The 18,112-nt window shown below is 41.9% G+C and overlaps 1 protein-coding gene across 1 annotated transcript; it reads right to left on the reverse strand.

The window, feature by feature from the left end:
• Positions 1–4,392: 4,392 nt before the first annotated feature.
• LOC102584707 (uncharacterized) lies at positions 4,393–11,418 on the reverse strand. Its single transcript, XM_006363682.2, has 2 exons — positions 10,467–11,418; positions 4,393–4,541 (listed from the first exon to the last, which is right to left on the reverse strand). The coding sequence occupies exons 1-2, from the start codon at positions 11,416–11,418 to the stop codon at positions 4,501–4,503; spliced, it is 993 nt and encodes a 330-aa protein (XP_006363744.2). The 3' UTR covers positions 4,393–4,500.
• Positions 11,419–18,112: the final 6,694 nt, after the last annotated feature.

Below are 18,112 nucleotides of genomic sequence, written 5' to 3' on the forward strand. Positions count from 1 at the left end.
TTCATCTAGTGGAATCCACCAAGGGTGGTGTCATGGTCCATAATGGTTCCTAATCGTCCTTTGTGGCTGATGTGAAGGCCAAAATATGTCTTGATTCGACCTTAGTTGTATTGAAAGAGGTAGTTCTAAAGAAGTCTGTAGAGGCTTTTTCCCAAGCGGGAGACAGTGTCCTAAGGTACCAAGGTCGCTTGTGTGTTCCGAATGCTGATGACTTGAGGGAACAGATCTTATTAGAAGCCTATTATTCTCGATATTCTATTCACCCGGGAACCACCAAGATTTACCATGATTTGTGGGAGATCTATTTGTGGAATGGGATAAAGAAGGATATTGTGGGATTTGTGGCTAAGTGTCCTAATTGCCAACAAGGGAAGGTTGAGCATCAAAAACCAAGAGATTTATCACAAAACGTTAGCATTCCTACTTGGAAGTGGGAAGATTTGAATAGGTACTTCATAGTAGGGTTTTGCACAAACTCGGCATCAATATGATTCGATTTGGGTCATAGTAGACTGAATGACGAAGTCGGCCCATTTCATTCTTGTCAAGGTTTTCTATACGACGGAAGATTATGCTAAGCTATATCTGAGAGAGATGGTAAGGTTGTATGGAGTGCCCTTGTCCATTATCTCAACTAGAGGTACTCAATTTACTTCACATTTTTGAAAGTCCTTCCAAAAGGTTCTCGGCAAGAAAGTTAAGCTTAGTACGACTTTTCACCTCAGACCGATGGGCAAGTTGGAAGAACAATCCAAATATTGGAAAACATGTTAAGGGCTTGCATGATAGATTTCAAGGGAAATTAGGATTATCATTTGGCCTTGATTTGATTTTTCTATAATAATAGATACCATCGTAGTATTGGTATGTCTTTGTTTGAGGCTCTTTATGGTAGAAGGTGTAGATCCCCTATCTGATGGTTTAAGGTGGGTGAGGTTGCTTTGATAGGACCTGAGTTAGTTCATGAGGCTATATAAAAGATTTGACTCATTGGAGAGACGTGAGAACGGCCCAAAGTCGACAAAAGTCTTACGCGGATGTTTGAAGGAGAGACCTTAAGTTTGATATGCTTGATTGGGTTTACTTTAAAATTTCACCCATGAAGGGTGTAATGAAGTTTGGTATGAAAGGGAAACTTAGTCCCCGTTTTGTAGGCCCATATCAAATTTTGAGACATGTTGGTAAGGTTGCATATGAGCTTTATTTGCCAAATGAGTTGGAATCGGTGCATCTAGTTTTCCATATCACTATGTTGAAAAAGTGTGTTGGATATATGACATCCATAATTCCCCTTGAAGGGTTAGAAGTGAAAGAGAACATTTCTTATGAAGAAGTTACGGTTGAGATCTTGGACCGGCAATTTAAGAGATTGAGGAACAAAGAGGTTACTTTCGTTAAGGTGTTTTGGAGAAACCACTTAGTTGAGGGTAATACTTGGGAGGCCGAGGCCGATATGATGTCCCGGTATCCTCATCTTTTTCCTCCTATTCTAGCTTGAGGTAATGAGTTTCTCTTAATTTAGGTTTTTTGAAGTCATGTGTGTTTTATGTGTTCCCTTGATTTCCTTAAATTTGAATGTTCATGAAAAAGCCTATGTTTTTAAAGAAATGGCTTCTGTGTTGTATTTTCCTCATGTTGTTGAGTATTGAGTATGAATTGCTAATAGACTTCATGAGATGAGTTATTGAGCATGCCTTGACATGGGGTGGAGATTTCCTCCTTGAATATGTACTATGTGCATAAATTGTATTTAGGCTCCATGAGATTGTGTTGAGCATTGCTTTTTAGTTTGGAGATGGTAGTTCCTCCTTAAGTGTAAGAAATCTGAAAATTTCGTGCATATTGGGTTGTTAGTGTTAGTTCCTTCTTCCTTAAGGTGGATTGAGTAAGTTTAGCTTGGAGATGAAGTTTTTCCTCGGTGGTGTGCATTTAGATGAGTTACATGCATGATGGCCTAGTAGTCTTGAGTCTTTTTGTCTAGAAACATGCCTAGAATATCATTCGAGGACGAATGATCCCAAGGAGGAGATAATGTAACACCCCAAATTTGAAACGAGGCAAAATAGCAGCTATTGAGAAATTGAAGGTGCCATCCACAAGAGCCAACCACAGCCTATGGGTTGACCAATGGGCCGTGGGTAGGGAGTTTCAGAAATTGGTCCAAATATGGACCACGGGGGGATCTACAAACCGTAGGTGGGTCCACGCTCCATGGACCAGTGGCCGTCGTTTGGCCTAAATATCTCTGACCATACACTACGACTGACTAGGACGGACCGTAGGTCAGTAGACAGTCCGTCGGTCAGGGTTCCGTGGGTCGAGAGCTAGCAGTTATTATAGGGGAGTATGGGTCTTTTCCGGTTTTCATGAAATCAATTTGTTGTCATTTTGCCTAAACCTAGACTACCTATATAAGGATTTTAGACCCTCTAAACTCACTCAATTAAGTCATTCTCTGAATTCCCAAAAGAAAACCCAAATGCTCTCTCAAATACTCTCTCTCTAGAAGGTGAAGGAAGAAGAAGGATATTAAAGCTAGGTCAACATCAAGTCTCTCTATCTTCAAGATTTTGAGGGCATTGTGATCAAGGTATGGTGAGTTTTCGTCCATGAATTCTTCCATCCATGGAGTCCCCTAGAATCCCATAACTTGAAGAAGAATTTCCTCAATTCTAGTTAGGGTTTTTTCCAATGTTCTGGGTTATGATGAATGTTGATCCAATTTAGTGGATTATGATTGTTTATTATTGAATTAATATAATTTCATGTATTTAGGATGAAATAACATGTGGCCATGCTTATTCGATGAAGCTAGAGTAGAACTTATATGATTTGGGTTGATGCCATGAATGGAAACTTTGTGTGTTAGATTTCTCCTTATAGGATTGATGAATTAGAATTAGAATTGCTCGGCATTGAAGTATATATGATGAATATGCTGTTAACTTCTTGATATTAAAGCATAGATAATGCTCATGAGATGTAGTGGTTTGAGTGTAAAGTGTAGACTATGAATTATTGATTGTTAATGTTATGATGTGGAAGGGATACTTCCCATAATGAATTGATAAGCATGATTTAATGAACATGAAAGGTTTACTCACATAAATGATTCTACGTTGAAAGGATTTCTCACCTAAAATGAATCTATACTAAAAGCTTATGTAATTGATTAGGCTAGAGGTGATTACCATTGACCTCCATATGTAGGGATATGCGGTGATTCCCATACTTCTTAGAATTGAACAAGAGGTGAGTTCCCACGTTCTTACTATGATGAATGGACATGGAGGCGAGTACCCACGCTCCTTATGAAATGATGTGGAGGCGAGTACCCTTGTCATATGATGAGATTGTGGAGGCGAGTACCCACAATCTAAAAGTAAGTAAGGCAAGAGGAAAATACCCATTAGTCTTTATAAGCTAGGAATTGAGGCGAATCCCCATGTCTTTAAAAGTAAGTATGAATAATATAGTTATATTATGAAGATTATTTGTTTGGAGTGTTGCTAGATATGCCTTCCATGATGCAAGCTTGACTAGAGGCGGATGACCTATGTCTTGGCTAAGGATAAGTGAGGTTACTTAAGGAAGTATTCCTCTTTCATTATGATTCTTATTTTGTCTTGATTATGCTTATGCCTTATGAATTATGTTGACTAACGCGTATGTAATGTTGTTTATGTTAACCATCATATTTAGTACTTGATTGTACTAACACATACTCTTGCCTACATTGTTATCAAATGTCTGACGACGTTGACTCTCACACTCGTGGCTAGCTTCGTTGTTGGTCAAGCAAGTGAAGTTTTTGTTAGTCCTCATTATGTTCGAGGATGTGATCACCACTTTCCTTTATGTTTTTATTTTATGTCTTGAACTATTGTATGGGCTGCGTCGCAAGATTCTATTCTTATATGTTAGATGGTTTGAGACAATTATGTTAGTCTTCCTCTCGTTTTATAAAAGAATTTGATTGTATTGAAAAGTTTTAAATTTTTCGTCATTTCTATTACGTTATGTTGCGGCATGTTTAATTTGCTTGTATGGGGCCTCTCGAGGTCTTATACGCCTTGTTACATCTACGGGGTACCCCTGTGTCACGACCCAAGCCTAGGGCCTAGACGTGACCGGCAAATGGGGAACCCGAAGGAACCCCAAACAAGCCTCATAGCGTATCATTACACATCCTTGGTCGCGGAAGCAATTAAAATGACCATAAGCAATAAGCATAATCAAGGGGGAAATGGGGACTAAGGGAGCAAGAAAAAAAAAAGGGAATGATACATAAATACCATAGAAGAGTCAAGCTCAAGCATAGTACACAACTTGTCCAATACCACCTCTAAACATGGGTACTTAGTGGGGGCCAAGACAAACTACCGGGCTCACCCTCATAGTCAAAACATAACTAAAAGGAAAAGTCTTATACATAGCAAAAGATCATAAGCAACGTCCCCGGAATGGAGGACGCACCAATAACCTTGATAGAAAATAGTATTAGCCACGCGGAGGAGGAGGGACAAGCGGTGCTCCGGTCCCTACATGGTGACATCATGTAGGCATAGAGTATGCGTTAGTACATTTGAATGTACTAAGTATATGGGATGCAATGCAATGCAACAAGGGATGGACATCATAGGCAAAATGCATAATCGTACCCGATAGATAGCATATTAAAGAAATGATATGTATAATGATGCTTACATAAAAAAATCATATTTAGTGGGACGTAGCACAAGTGTGGTGAGTGACCATCAATATAGTATTTCCAAGGCCTACCACCCCCTTGGAGAGGCGAAAGAGGTACAAACCCCTCAATGTGGTTACCCGGGCCTACCACCCCCCGAGCTAGGGACCAAGGTACAAACCCCTCGATATGGTTATACGGGCCTACTACCCCCCGTACTAGGCAACCAAGGTACCAACCCCTCGATACGGTTATACGGGCCTACTACCCCCCGTACTAGGCAACCAAGGTACCAACCCCTCGATACGGTTATACGGGCCTACTACCCCCCGTACTAGGCAACCAAGGTACCAACCCCTCGATACGGTTATACGGGCCTACTACCCCCCGTACTAGGCAACCAAGGTACCAACCCCTCGATACGGTTATACGGGCCTACTACCCCCCGTACTAGGCAACCAAGGTACCAACCCCTCGATACGGTTATACGGGCCTACTACCCCCCGTACTAGGCAACCAAGGTACCAACCCCTCGATACGGTTATACGGGCCTACTACCCCCCGTACTAGGCAACCAAGGTACCAACCCCTCGATACGGTTATACGGGCCTACTACCCCCCGTACTAGGCAACCAAGGTACCAACCCCTCGATACGGTTATACGGGCCTACTACCCCCCGTACTAGGCTTGGTCGACTCACAACACGTATATAGAGAAAATCATATACATGTGTCCATTTCATCATCATTTCAATAATTATATAACCATTCGATTCATAGGACGTACATTGGACCTTCCATTTCATAAGAATTCTATAAATGGCATTTTATCAAACATATGGTGGGCTACTTGTTCATGTAAATAAAATCATGTGTTTCAAGAGTACTAAGTCCAACCAATTCCGAAATACATATAAATCAGCCCACCAACAACATACATATATATATACATATATAACAACCTTCATAATTTGATCATTGAGGCATGAAAACCATAAACATCATATAATCATTCCATTTCATGATAATATACAAAAATAGACCATAATAGGATGTGTAGTAGTAATTCCATAATTCAAGAGTTCATAAATGATCATAAGGACCCATAAACTTGAAGTAGTAATAGAGGATAAATGGTTGGACTTGTGGAAAGGAAGGTTTCCACAATCAACCCACATACCTCAACTTTGGAGAATCCTTGATGAAGATTGGAATGGAGAATTGAAGCTTGAGATTGAGTCTTGAATCCGGAATTAGAGGTTGAGATGTTTGAATTTGGTTGAAGATCTTGGTGGAATTTTGGAGAGGGCTTAGAGAGTATTTTTGAAGTTAAAAATGACTAAGTATGGGACATATCCTCTTTTTATAAAAGAAAAACGTTTTCGGCTGCTACAGTAACTTAGCTTACTGGAAATTGCCATTCTGCTCCGGTAGGTTTTGCGAAAATGGTCATAACTCCCTCATCCTAACTTCGAATGAGGTGAAACCAAGTGCGTTGTAAGATAACTCAAAGAGCTTTAATTTAATAGGTTGTGACTCTTCCAGATCCTTGTGTGCTAAGGGATATGCCCCTTTAAAGTTGACCCTCCAAATCACATTTTTTGTGATTTTCGAATTTTGATACGGTTGCTCTAAAATTCGGGTTAGACCCATTTCCCACTCAATTTGACCCCTTGAATAAGAATATGAAGTCGAATTTCCGAAATCATGCACGGATTTTGAGATATATGGAAATTACAATTATAGGTGTTTTCGAAGCACACTTTCGGGCATTTTTGGGGTCGTTTCAATATCTCCCCCTTGGGAACATTCGTCCCCGAATGTTAAAGAAACGTACATGAGGGACACAAACATGGCAATATCAGCCCATATAAGGATGCAACAATGCACTTACACCTTATTTCAAAAACCTCAACATAGTTGTAAAACCACAATGAACTTGTCAACTTTAACATGAATAGAATTTTGATACGGTTGTTCTAAAATTCGGGTTAGACTCATTTCCCACTCAATTTGACCTCCTGAATAAGAATATGAAGTCGAATTTCCGAAATGATGCACGGATTTTGAGATATATGGAAATTACAATTATAGGTGTTTCCGAAGCACATTTTCGGGCATTTTTGGGGTCGTTTCAATATCTCCCCCTTGGGAACATTCGTCCTCGAATGTCAAAGAAACGTACATGAGAAACACAAGCATGGCAAATTCAGCCCACATAGGGATGCAACAATGCACTTACACCTCATTTCAAAAACTTCAACATAGTTGTAAAACCACAATGAACTTGTTAACTTAAACATGAATGTATGCAATGACATGGGGGTTGAACTTAAGACCTGAGATTTTATAAAGGGTTTAGATCAATACCTTAAGCTTGAGTGGAGTGGAAAAGATAAGGATATCGCCTTTGCATGTCCGCTTCGACCTCCCAAGTAGCACTTTGAACTTGTTGATTTCTCCAAAGGACTTTAACGGAAGCCACATCTTTGTTTCTCAACCTCTTCACTTGTCTATCTAAAATCTGGACCGGAACCTCTTCATAGGTCAAATTATCTTCAACAACACCCACAACATCAAGAGACACAATGGCATTTGGATCACCCACACACTTCCTCAACATAGACACATGAAATACCGGATGAACCAAATCCATTTCGCTAGGCAATTCCAACTCATAAGCTACCTTGCCAATTCTCCTCATCACCTTATAAGGACCCACGTATCTTGGGCTCAACTTGCCCTTCTTACCAAAACGAACCACACCCTTCATGGGTGACACCTTCAAATAGACCCAATCACCAACTCGGAATTCAAGAGCCCTTCTCCTCACATCGGCATAGGACTTTTGGCGACTTTGGGCCGTCTTCAACCTTTCTCTAATCATCCTAACCTTCTCAAGAGCCTCCACAACTAGATCTGGCCCTAACAAGGCCACCTCACAAACCTCAAAACCACCCAACCGGTGATCTACAACGCCTCTCATAGAGAGCCTCAAAAGGAGCCATACCGATGCTAGAATGATAGCTATTGTTATAGGCAAACTCAATCAATGGAAGATGATCATCCCAACTACCCTTAAGCTCCAATACACAAGCCCTAAGCATATCCTCAAGTGTTTGGATAGTCCTTTTGGCTTGTCCATCCGTTTGCGAGTGAAAGGCCGTAGTAGGCTTAGCTCTCGTACCTAGACCCCTTTGAAAGGACTTCCAAAAGTGTGAAGTAAATTGAGTACCACGGTCCGATATGATGGATAGAGGAATCCCATGCAACCTTACCAAGTCATGAATATATAACCTTGCATAATATTCCCCCCCATATGTTGTCTTTACCGGTAGAAAATGAGCCGATTTTTTCATCCTATCAACCACCACCCAAATAGAATCAAAACCTTTTCTAGTCTTGGGTAAACCAACTACAAAATCCATATTAATTTCTTCCCACTTCCAAGTAGGAATCTCAATGTCTTGGGTTAGACCACTCGGCCTTTGATGTTCGGCCTTGACTTGTTGACAACTATGACAACCGGAGACGAATTTGGCAATGTCCTTCTTCATGCCTCCCCACCAATACACATCCCTCAAATCTCTATACATTTTGGTGGAACCGGGGTGAATGGAGTAGGAAGAATTATGAGCCTCCTCAAGAATTTTCTCCCTCAAACCATCAACACAAGGCACACACAACCTACCTTGGTACCTAAGGGCACCATCTCCCCCTTGGGAGAAAACTTCCACCTTGCCCTCTTTCACCAAGGCCTTCAATTCTAACAAGGAAGAGTCAAGATCTTGTTTTGCTATCACCTCATCAACCAAGGAAAACCTAGCACCATCAACAACGACCACACCACCATTACCAACCTCTTCCAACCTAACCCCCAACCTAGCCAACCGATGCACCTCCCTAGCCATTTCCCTATCACCAATATCAACATGAGCTAGACTACCCATAGACACCCTACTCAAAGCATCCGCCACCACATTAGCTTTACCGGGATGATAATGCACACTCATATCATAATCTTTAAGAAATTCTAGCCACCTTCTTTGTCTCAAGTTGAGATCTTTTTGGGTGAAGACATATTGGAGGCTCTTATGATCGGTGAACACATCAACATGTACCCCATACAAGTAATGACGCCAAATCTTTAAAGCAAACACCACCGCGGCTAATTCAAGATCATGCGTAGGATAGTTCTTTTCATGTAGTTTTAGTTGTCTAGAAGCATAGGCTATCACCTTACCATTTTGCATTAGGACACAACCCAAGCCAACTCTAGAAGCATCACAATACACAACAAATCCCTCAAGCCCATCCGGTAGTGACAATATAGGAGCGGACACAAGTTTATCTTTCAAGGTTTGAAAACTCCTTTCACACTCGTCGGTCCACTCAAACTTAGCCTTCTTTTGTGTCAACTTAGTCATGGGAGAAGCAATAGAAGAAAACCCATTCACAAATCTCCGGTAGTAACCCGCTAAGCCCAAGAAGCTCCTAATATCCGACGGGGTCAATGGCCTAGGCCAATTTCTAATCACATCGGTCTTCTTAGGATCTACCTTAATACCATCCCCCGACACCACATGACCTAGGAAGGCAACCTCCCTCAACCAAAATTCACACTTTTCATACTTGGCATACAACTTCTCCTCTCTCAATCTTTGCAACACAACCCTCAAGTGACCCATATGTTCTTCCTCGCTATGCGAATAGATTAAAATATCATCAATGAAGACCACAACAAAGGAATCAAGGTAGGGTTTAAAGACCCTATTCATTAGGTCCATGAAGATAGCCGGTGCATTGGTCAACCCAAAGGACATGACCACAAATTCATAATGCCCATACCTAGTCCGGAAGGCTGTCTTGGGAATGTCACACTCCCTCACCTTCACTTGATGATACCCGGACCGAAGATCAATCTTAGAGAAGTGGCTAGCCCCTTGCAATTGGTCGAACAAGTCATCAATCCTAGGAAGAGGATATTTATTCTTGACGGTGACCCTATTGAGTTGCCGGTAATCAATACACATCCTAAGGGACCCATCTTTCTTCTTCACAAACAACACCGGTGCACCCCATGGTGATTGGCTAGGCCTAATAAAACCCTTCTCCAACAAGTCCCTCAATTGTTCCTTCAACTCCTTTAACTCCGCCGGGGCCATACGATAAGGGGGGATAGAAATGGGTTGAGTATCGGGGAGGAGGTCTATGCCAAAATCTATTTCCCTTTCGGGAGGAACACCGGGAAGGTCATTAGGAAAGACATCAAGGAATTCATTTACACCCGGAACCGACTCTATAGGAAGGGTTTTGGACTCCACATCCCTAACCCTCACAAGATGATAGAGACACCCCTTAGAGATCAACTTACGGGCTTTAATGCAAGAGATGAACCTACCCTGGACTACCACATTTTGGCTTTCCCACTCAAGAATGGGTTCACTTGGGAATTGGAACTTGACCCTACGGGTTCTACAATCAATGGAAGCATAGTATGCATGCAACCAATCCATCCCAAGAACAACATCAAAATCGACCATGTTCAACTCAACAAGATCACAAGGCAATATTTTATGCAAGATGCAAATAGGACAATTTCTATAGACCTTCCTAGCAACAACATATGCACCAATAGGAGTAGACACCTTATATGACTCACGCAACAATTCGGGCTCAACATGAAACTTTTTGGCAACAAAGGGGGTGACAAAAGAAAGAGAGGCACCCGGATCAATTAATGCATATACATCAAAATCAAAGATTTTCAACATACCGGTAACGACGTCGGGGACTTCATCGACCCCTTGCCTCCCATGCAAAGCATAAAATCGATTGTGCCTTGGGGCACCATCTTGTCGGCCCCCTCTCCCCAAAGGAACCGCATTGGCACCTTGTGGACGGACCTCCTTACCCTTGTTGCGATTTCGAGGACAATCCATTGCCTTGTGCCCCATTTCCCCACAACTATAGCAAGCACCGGTATTTCTCAAGCACGGGCCACCATGGCCCTTACCACACTTCGGACATACATCAATATGACCCATACCCCTAACACCTTGGGCCCTTGGAACATCATTGGCAAACCCCTTATGGAGCGCATGAGAAGACCCTTGACCTTGATGAAACCGGCCTCCCGTTCTACTTTGGAACTTGCCCTCAAAACGGGCCCTCTTGGCCTCATGACCCCTCCTCTTCCTCAACTTCTCCTCCTCCATTTGTTCGGCATAGACCATCAAGCGGGACAAGTCCATGTCACTAATCAACATTGCGGACCGGCATTCTTCACTCACTAGGTCGGACACACCCATCACGAATTTGTTCATCCTAGACCGTGAGTCGGCAACCAAGTGTGGAGCATACCTTGAAAGTTGGTTAAACTTGAGGGCATACTCCCTCACACTCATAGACCCTTGTTTTAAATTCATGAACTCCACCAATTTGGCTTCCCTAAGCTCAAGAGGAAAGAATCGATTAAGGAAAGCCGTTTTGAACTCTTCCCAAGGCACCACATAGTTTGCCCCCTTCTCTTCCTTCCATTGGTTGTACCATATTTGGGCCACCCCTTTTAGTTGGTAGGCCGCCAACTCCGCCTTATCTTCTGACTTCACGCCTTGAATTAGGCATGATCTCGCATTGCAAAGAACACCCGTTAGGGAAGACCTTAATTCAACTCTACAGCACGACTTAGAAAGTGGAGAAGGGAAACATTTCCTAAAACGTCTCATAGCCTCCTACTCATAGTTTTGGTGCACAACACAACCATGAATAAGACTTTAATCAACGCGGTGTGTTGGACTCCGATGATCTATCAACCTAGTGCTCTGATACCAAGTTTGTCACGACCCAAGGCTAGGGCCTAGACGTGACCGGCGAATGGGGAACCCGAAGGAACCCCAAACAAGCCTCACAGCGTATCATTACACATCCTTGGTCGCGGAAGCAATTAAAATGAGCATAAGCGATAAACATAATCAAGGGGGAAATGGGGGACTAAGGGAGCAAGAAAAATAAGGGAATGATACAAAATACCATAGATGAGTCAAGCTCAAGCATAATACACAACATGTCCAACACCAACTCTAAACATGGGGTACTTAGCGGGGGCCAAGACAAGCTACCGGGCTCACCCTCATAGTCAAAACATAAGTAAAAACGAAAAATCTTATACATAGCAAAAGATCATAAGCAACGTCCCCGGAATGGATGACTCACCAATAACCTCGATAGAAAATGGTATTAGCCACGCTGAAGAGGATGGTCAAGCGGTGCTCCGGTCCCTACATGGTGGCATCATGTAGGCATAGAGTATGCATTAGTACGTTTGAATGTACTAAGTATATGGGATGCAATGCAATGCTACAATTGATGGACATCATAGGAAAATGCATAATCATACCGGATGGATAGCACATTAATGAAACGATATATATATAATGACGCTTACATAAAAATCATATTTAGTGGGACGTAGCACAAGTGTGGTGAGTGACCATCAATATAGTATTTCCAAGGCCTACCACCCCCTTGGAGAGGCGAAAGAGGTACAAACCCCTCAATGTGGTTACCCGGGCCTACCACCCCCCGAGCTAGGGACCAAGGTACAAACCCCTCGATATGGTTATACGGGCCTACTACCCCCCGTACTAGGCTTGGTCGACTCACAACACGTATATAGAGAAAATTATATACATGTGTCCATTTCATCATCATTTCAATAATTATATAACCATTCGATTCATAAGACGTACATTGGACCTTCCATTTCCTAAGAATACTATAAATGGCATTTTATCAAACACATAGTGGGCTATTGTTCATGTAGATAAAATCATGTCTTTCAAGAGTACTAAGTCCAACCAATTTCAAAATCCATATAAAACAGCCCACCAACAACATACATATATATATACATATATAACAACCTTCATAATTTGATCATTGAGGCATGAAAACCATAAACATCATATAATCATTCCATTTCATGATAATATACAAAAATAGACCATAATAGGATGTGTAGTAATAATTCCATAATTCAAGAGTTCATAAATGATCATAAGGACCCATAAACTTGAAGTAAAATAGAGGATAAATGGTTGGACTTGTGGAAAGGAAGGTTTCCACAATCAACCCACATACCTCAACTTTGGAGAATTCTTGATGAAGATTGGAATGGAGAATTGCTTGAGATTGAATCTTGAATCCGGAATTAAAGCTTGGGATCCTTGAATTTGGTTGATGATCTTGGTGGAATTTTTGGAGAGGGTTTAGAGAGAGTTTTTGGATGTTTTGAAGTTAAATGACTAAGTATGGATATGTCCCCTTTTTATAAAAACGTCCCAACACTTAGAAAAAAAATTGAGGCGGGTGAACAGTGTTTTCGGCTACTGGAATTTGCATTTTCTGCCGGACAGGTTTTACGAAAATGGTCATAACTCCTTCATCCTAACTCGGAATGAGGTGAAACAAATTGCGTTGGAAAGATAACTCACAGAGCTTTAATTTTGATAGTTTGAGCTCCTTCCAGTTCCTTGTGTGCTGAGAGATATGCCCCTTTAAAGTTGACCCTCAAAATCGCATTTTTTGCGATTTTCAAATTTTGATACGGTTGTTCTAAAATTCGGGTTAGACTCATTTCCCACTCAATTTGACCCCCTGAATAAGAATATGAAGTCGAATTTCCGAAATGATGCACGGATTTTGAGATATATGGAAATTACAATTATAGGTGTTTCCGAAGCACATTTTCGGGCATTTTTGGGGTCGTTTCAATATCTCCCCCTTGGGAACATTCGTCCCCGAATGTTAAAGAAACGTACATGAGGGACACAAACATGGCAATATCAGCCCACATAAGGATGCAACAATGCACTTACACCTTATTTCAAAAAAAACCTCAACATAATTGTAAAACCACAACGAACCAATTGTCAACTTAAACATGAATGTACGCAATGACATTATCATGTTTAGTTATGTTCAAGGAGGAACTACCTTCTCCTAGTCATAACACACCAACATCAACATTTCTCATGTTCATAGGAGGAACTACCTTCTCCTAGTCATAACACACCAACATCAACATTTCTCATGTTCATAGGAGGAACTACCTTCTCCTAGTCATAACACACCAACATCAACATTTCTCATGTTCATAGGAGGAACTACCTTCTCCTAGTCATAACACACCAACATCAACATTTCTCATGTTCATAGGAGGAACTACCTTCTCCTAGTCATAACACACCAACATCAACATTTCTCATGTTCATAGGAGGAACTACCTTCTCCTAGTCATAACACACCAACATCAACATTTCTCATGTTCATAGGAGGAACTACCTTCTCCTAGTCATAACACACCAACATCAACATTTCTCATGTTCATAGGAGGAACTACCTTCTCCTAGTCATAACACACCAACATCAACATTTCTCATGTTCATAGGAGGAACTACCTTCTCCTAGTCATAACACACCAACATCAACATTTCTCATGTTCATAGGAGGAACTACCTTCTCCTAGTCATAACACACCAACATCAACATTTCTCATGTTCATAGGAGGAACTACCTTCTCCTAGTCATAACACACCAACATCAACATTTCTCATGTTCATAGGAGGAACTACCTTCTCCTAGTAAGATTGGAATGGAGAATTGAAGCTTGAGATTTGAGTCTTGAATCCGGAATTAGAGGTTGAGATGTTTGAATTTGGTTGAAGATCTTGGAAGAATTTGGAGAGGGTTAGAGAGTGTTTTGAGAAATGTTTTAGAGACTTGGAATGAACTAATGATATATAGGGAATATCATATGCCCTTTGGAAAAAAAATTGTCCAACACTTAGAAAAAATAATGGGGCGGGTGAACAGTGTTTCGGCTTACTGGAAATGGCACTTTTCTGCCGGCGAGGTTTTACGAAAATGGTCATAACTCCTTCATCCTAACTCGGAATGAGGCGAAACAAATTGCGTTGGAAAGCTAACTCACAGAGCTTTAATTTTGATAGTTTTAGCTCCTTCCAGTTCCTTGTGTGCTGAGAGATATGCCCCTTTAAAGTTGACCCTCCAAATCGCATTTTTTGCGATTTTCGAATTTTGATACGGTTGTTCTAAAATTCGGGTTAGACTCATTTCCCACTCAATTTGACCCCCTGAATAAGAATATGAAGTCGAATTTCCGAAATCATGCACGGATTTTGAGATATATGGAAATTACAATTATAGGTGTTTCCGAAGCACATTTTCGGGCATTTTTGGGGTCGTTTCAATATCTCCCCCTTGGGAACATTCGTCCCCGAATGTCAAAGAAACGTACATGAGAAACACAAGCATGGCAAATTCAGCCCACATAGGGATGCAACAATGCACTTACACCTCATTTCAAAAACTTCAACATAGTTGTAAAACCACAATGAACTTGTTAACTTAAACATGAATGTATGCAATGACATGGGGGTTGAACTTAAGACCTGAGATTTTATAAAGGGCTTAGATCAATACCTTAAGCTTGAGTGGAGTGGAAAAGATAAGGATATCGCCTTTGCATGTCCGCTTCGGCCTCCCAAGTAGCACTTTCAACTTGTTGATTTCTCCAAAGGACTTTAACGGAAGCCACATCTTTGTTTCTCAACCTCTTCACTTGTCTATCTAAAATCTGGACCGGAACCTCTTCATAGGTCAAATTATCTTCAACAACACCCACAACATCAAGAGACACAATGGCATTCGGATCACCCACACACTTCCTCAACATAGACACATGAAATACCGGATGAACCAAATCCATTTCGCTAGGCAATTCCAACTCATAAGCTACCTTGCCAATTCTCCTCATCACCTTATAAGGACCCACGTATCTTGGGCTCAACTTGCCCTTCTTACCAAAACGAACCACACCCTTCATGGGTGACACCTTCAAATAGACCCAATCACCAACTCGGAATTCAAGAGCCCTTCTCCTCACATCGGCATAGGACTTTTGGCGACTTTGGGCCGTCTTCAACCTTTCTCTAATCATCCTAACCTTCTCAAGAGCCTCCATAACTAGATCTGGTCCTAACAAGGCCACCTCACCAACCTCAAACCACCCAACCGGTGATCTACAACGCCTCCCATAGAGAGCCTCAAAAGGAGCCATACCGATGCTAGAATGATAGCTATTGTTATAGGCAAACTCAATCAATGGAAGATGATCATCCCAACTACCCTTAAGCTCCAATACACAAGCCCTAAGCATATCCTCAAGTGTTTGGATAGTCCTTTCGGCTTGTCCATCCGTTTGCGGGTGAAAGGCCGTAGTAAGCTTAACTCTCGTACCTAGACCCCTTTGAAAGGACTTCCAAAAGTGTGAAGTAAATTGAGTACCACGGTCCGATATGATGGATAGAGGAATCCCATGCAACCTTACCAAGTCATGAATATATAACCTTGCATAATCTTCCGCCCCATATGTTGTCTTTACCGGTAGAAAATGAGCCGATTTTGTCATCCTATCAACCACCACCCAAATAGAATCAAAACCTTTTCTAGTCTTGGGTAAACCAACTACAAAATCCATATTAATTTCTTCCCACTTCCAAGTAGGAATCTCTATGTCTTGGGTTAGACCACCCGGCCTTTGATGTTCGGCCTTGACTTGTTGACAACTATGACAACCGGAGACGAATTTGGCAATGTCCTTCTTCATGCCTCCCCACCAATACACATCCCTCAAATCTCTATACATTTTGGTGGAACCGGGGTGAATGGAGTAGGAAGAATTATGAGCCTCCTCAAGAATTTTCTCCCTCAAACCATCAACACAAGGCACACACAACCTACCTTGGTACCTAAGGGCACCATCTCCCCCTTGGGAGAAAACTTCCACCTTGCCCTCTTTCATCAAGGGCTTCAATTCTAACAAGGAAGAGTTAAGATCTTGTTTTGCTATCACCTCATCAACCAAGGAAGACCTAGCACCATCAACAACGACCACACCACCATTACCAACCTCTTCCAACCTAACCCCCAACCTAGCCAACCGATGCACCTCCCTAGCCATTTCCCTATCACCAATATCAACATGAGCTACGCTACCCATAGACACCCTACTCAAAGCATTTGCCACCACATTAGCTTTACCGGGATGATAATGCACACTCATATCATAATCTTTAAGAAATTCTAGCCACCTTCTTTGTCTCAAGTTGAGATCTTTTTGGGTGAAAACATACTGGCGGCTCTTATGATCGGTGAACATATCAACATGTACCCCATACAAGTAATGACGCCAAATCTTTAAAGCAAACACCACCGCGGCTAATTCAAGATCATGCGTAGGATAGTTCTTTTCATGCACTTTGAGTTGTCTAGACGCATAGGCTATCACCTTACCATTTTGCATTAGGACACAACCCAAGCCAACTCTAGAAGCATCACAATACACAACAAATCCCTCAAGCCCATCCGGTAGTGACAATATAGGAGCGGACACAAGTTTATCTTTCAAGGTTTGAAAACTCCTTTCACACTCGTCGGTCCACTCAAACTTAGCCTTCTTTTGTGTCAACTTAGTCATGGAAGAAGCAATAGAAGAAAACCCATTCACAAATCTCCGGTAGTAACCCGCTAAGCCCAAGAAGCTCCTAATATCCGACGGGGTCAATGGCCTAGGCCAATTTCTAATCACAGCGGTCTTCTTAGGGTCTACCTTAATACCATCCCCCGACACCACATGACCTAGGAAGGCAACCTCCCTCAACCAAAATTCACACTTTTCATACTTGGCATACAACTTCTCCTCTCTCAATCTTTGCAACACAACCCTCAAGTGACCCATATGTTCTTCCTCGCTATGCGAATAGATTAAAATATCATCAATGAAGACCACAACAAAGGAATCAAGGTAGGGTTTAAAGACCCTATTCATTAGGTCCATGAAGATAGCCGGTGCATTGGTCAACCCAAAGGACATGACCACAAATTCATAATGCCCATACCTAGTCCGGAAGGCTGTCTTGGGAATGTCACACTCCCTCACCTTCACTTGATGATACCCGGACCGAAGATCAATCTTAGAGAAGTGGCTAGCCCCTTGCAATTGGTCGAACAAGTCATCAATCCTAGGAAGAGGATATTTATTCTTGACGGTGACCCTATTGAGTTGCCGGTAATCAATACACATCCTAAGGGACCCATCTTTCTTCTTCACAAACAACACCGGTGCACCCCATGGTGATTGGCTAGGCCTAATAAAACCCTTCTCCAACAAGTCCCTCAATTGTTCCTTCAACTCCTTTAACTCCGCCGGGGCCATACGGTAAGGGGGAATAGAAATGGGTTGAGTATCGGGGAGGAGGTCTATGCCAAAATCTATTTCCCTTTCGGGAGGAACACCGGGAAGGTCATTAGGAAAGACATCAAGGAATTCATTTACGA

The sequence above is a fragment of the Solanum tuberosum genome, unplaced genomic scaffold (genome assembly GCF_000226075.1).
Source record: "Solanum tuberosum cultivar DM 1-3 516 R44 unplaced genomic scaffold, SolTub_3.0 scf00452, whole genome shotgun sequence".
Classification (NCBI taxonomy): Eukaryota; Viridiplantae; Streptophyta; class Magnoliopsida; order Solanales; family Solanaceae; genus Solanum; species Solanum tuberosum.

What these genes read in the sequence shown, in the direction of transcription:
- LOC102584707 (XM_006363682.2), bottom strand. Translation starts at nt 11,418, where the DNA reads ATGAGACGTTTTAGGAAATGTTTCCCTTCTCCACTTTCTAAGTCGTGC. An exon ending in AGTCCCCGACGTCGTTACCG is followed by an intron (nt 4,542 to 10,466) that starts GTATGTTGAAAA and finishes GTCACCATGTAG; the next exon opens with GGACCGGAGCACCGCTTGTC.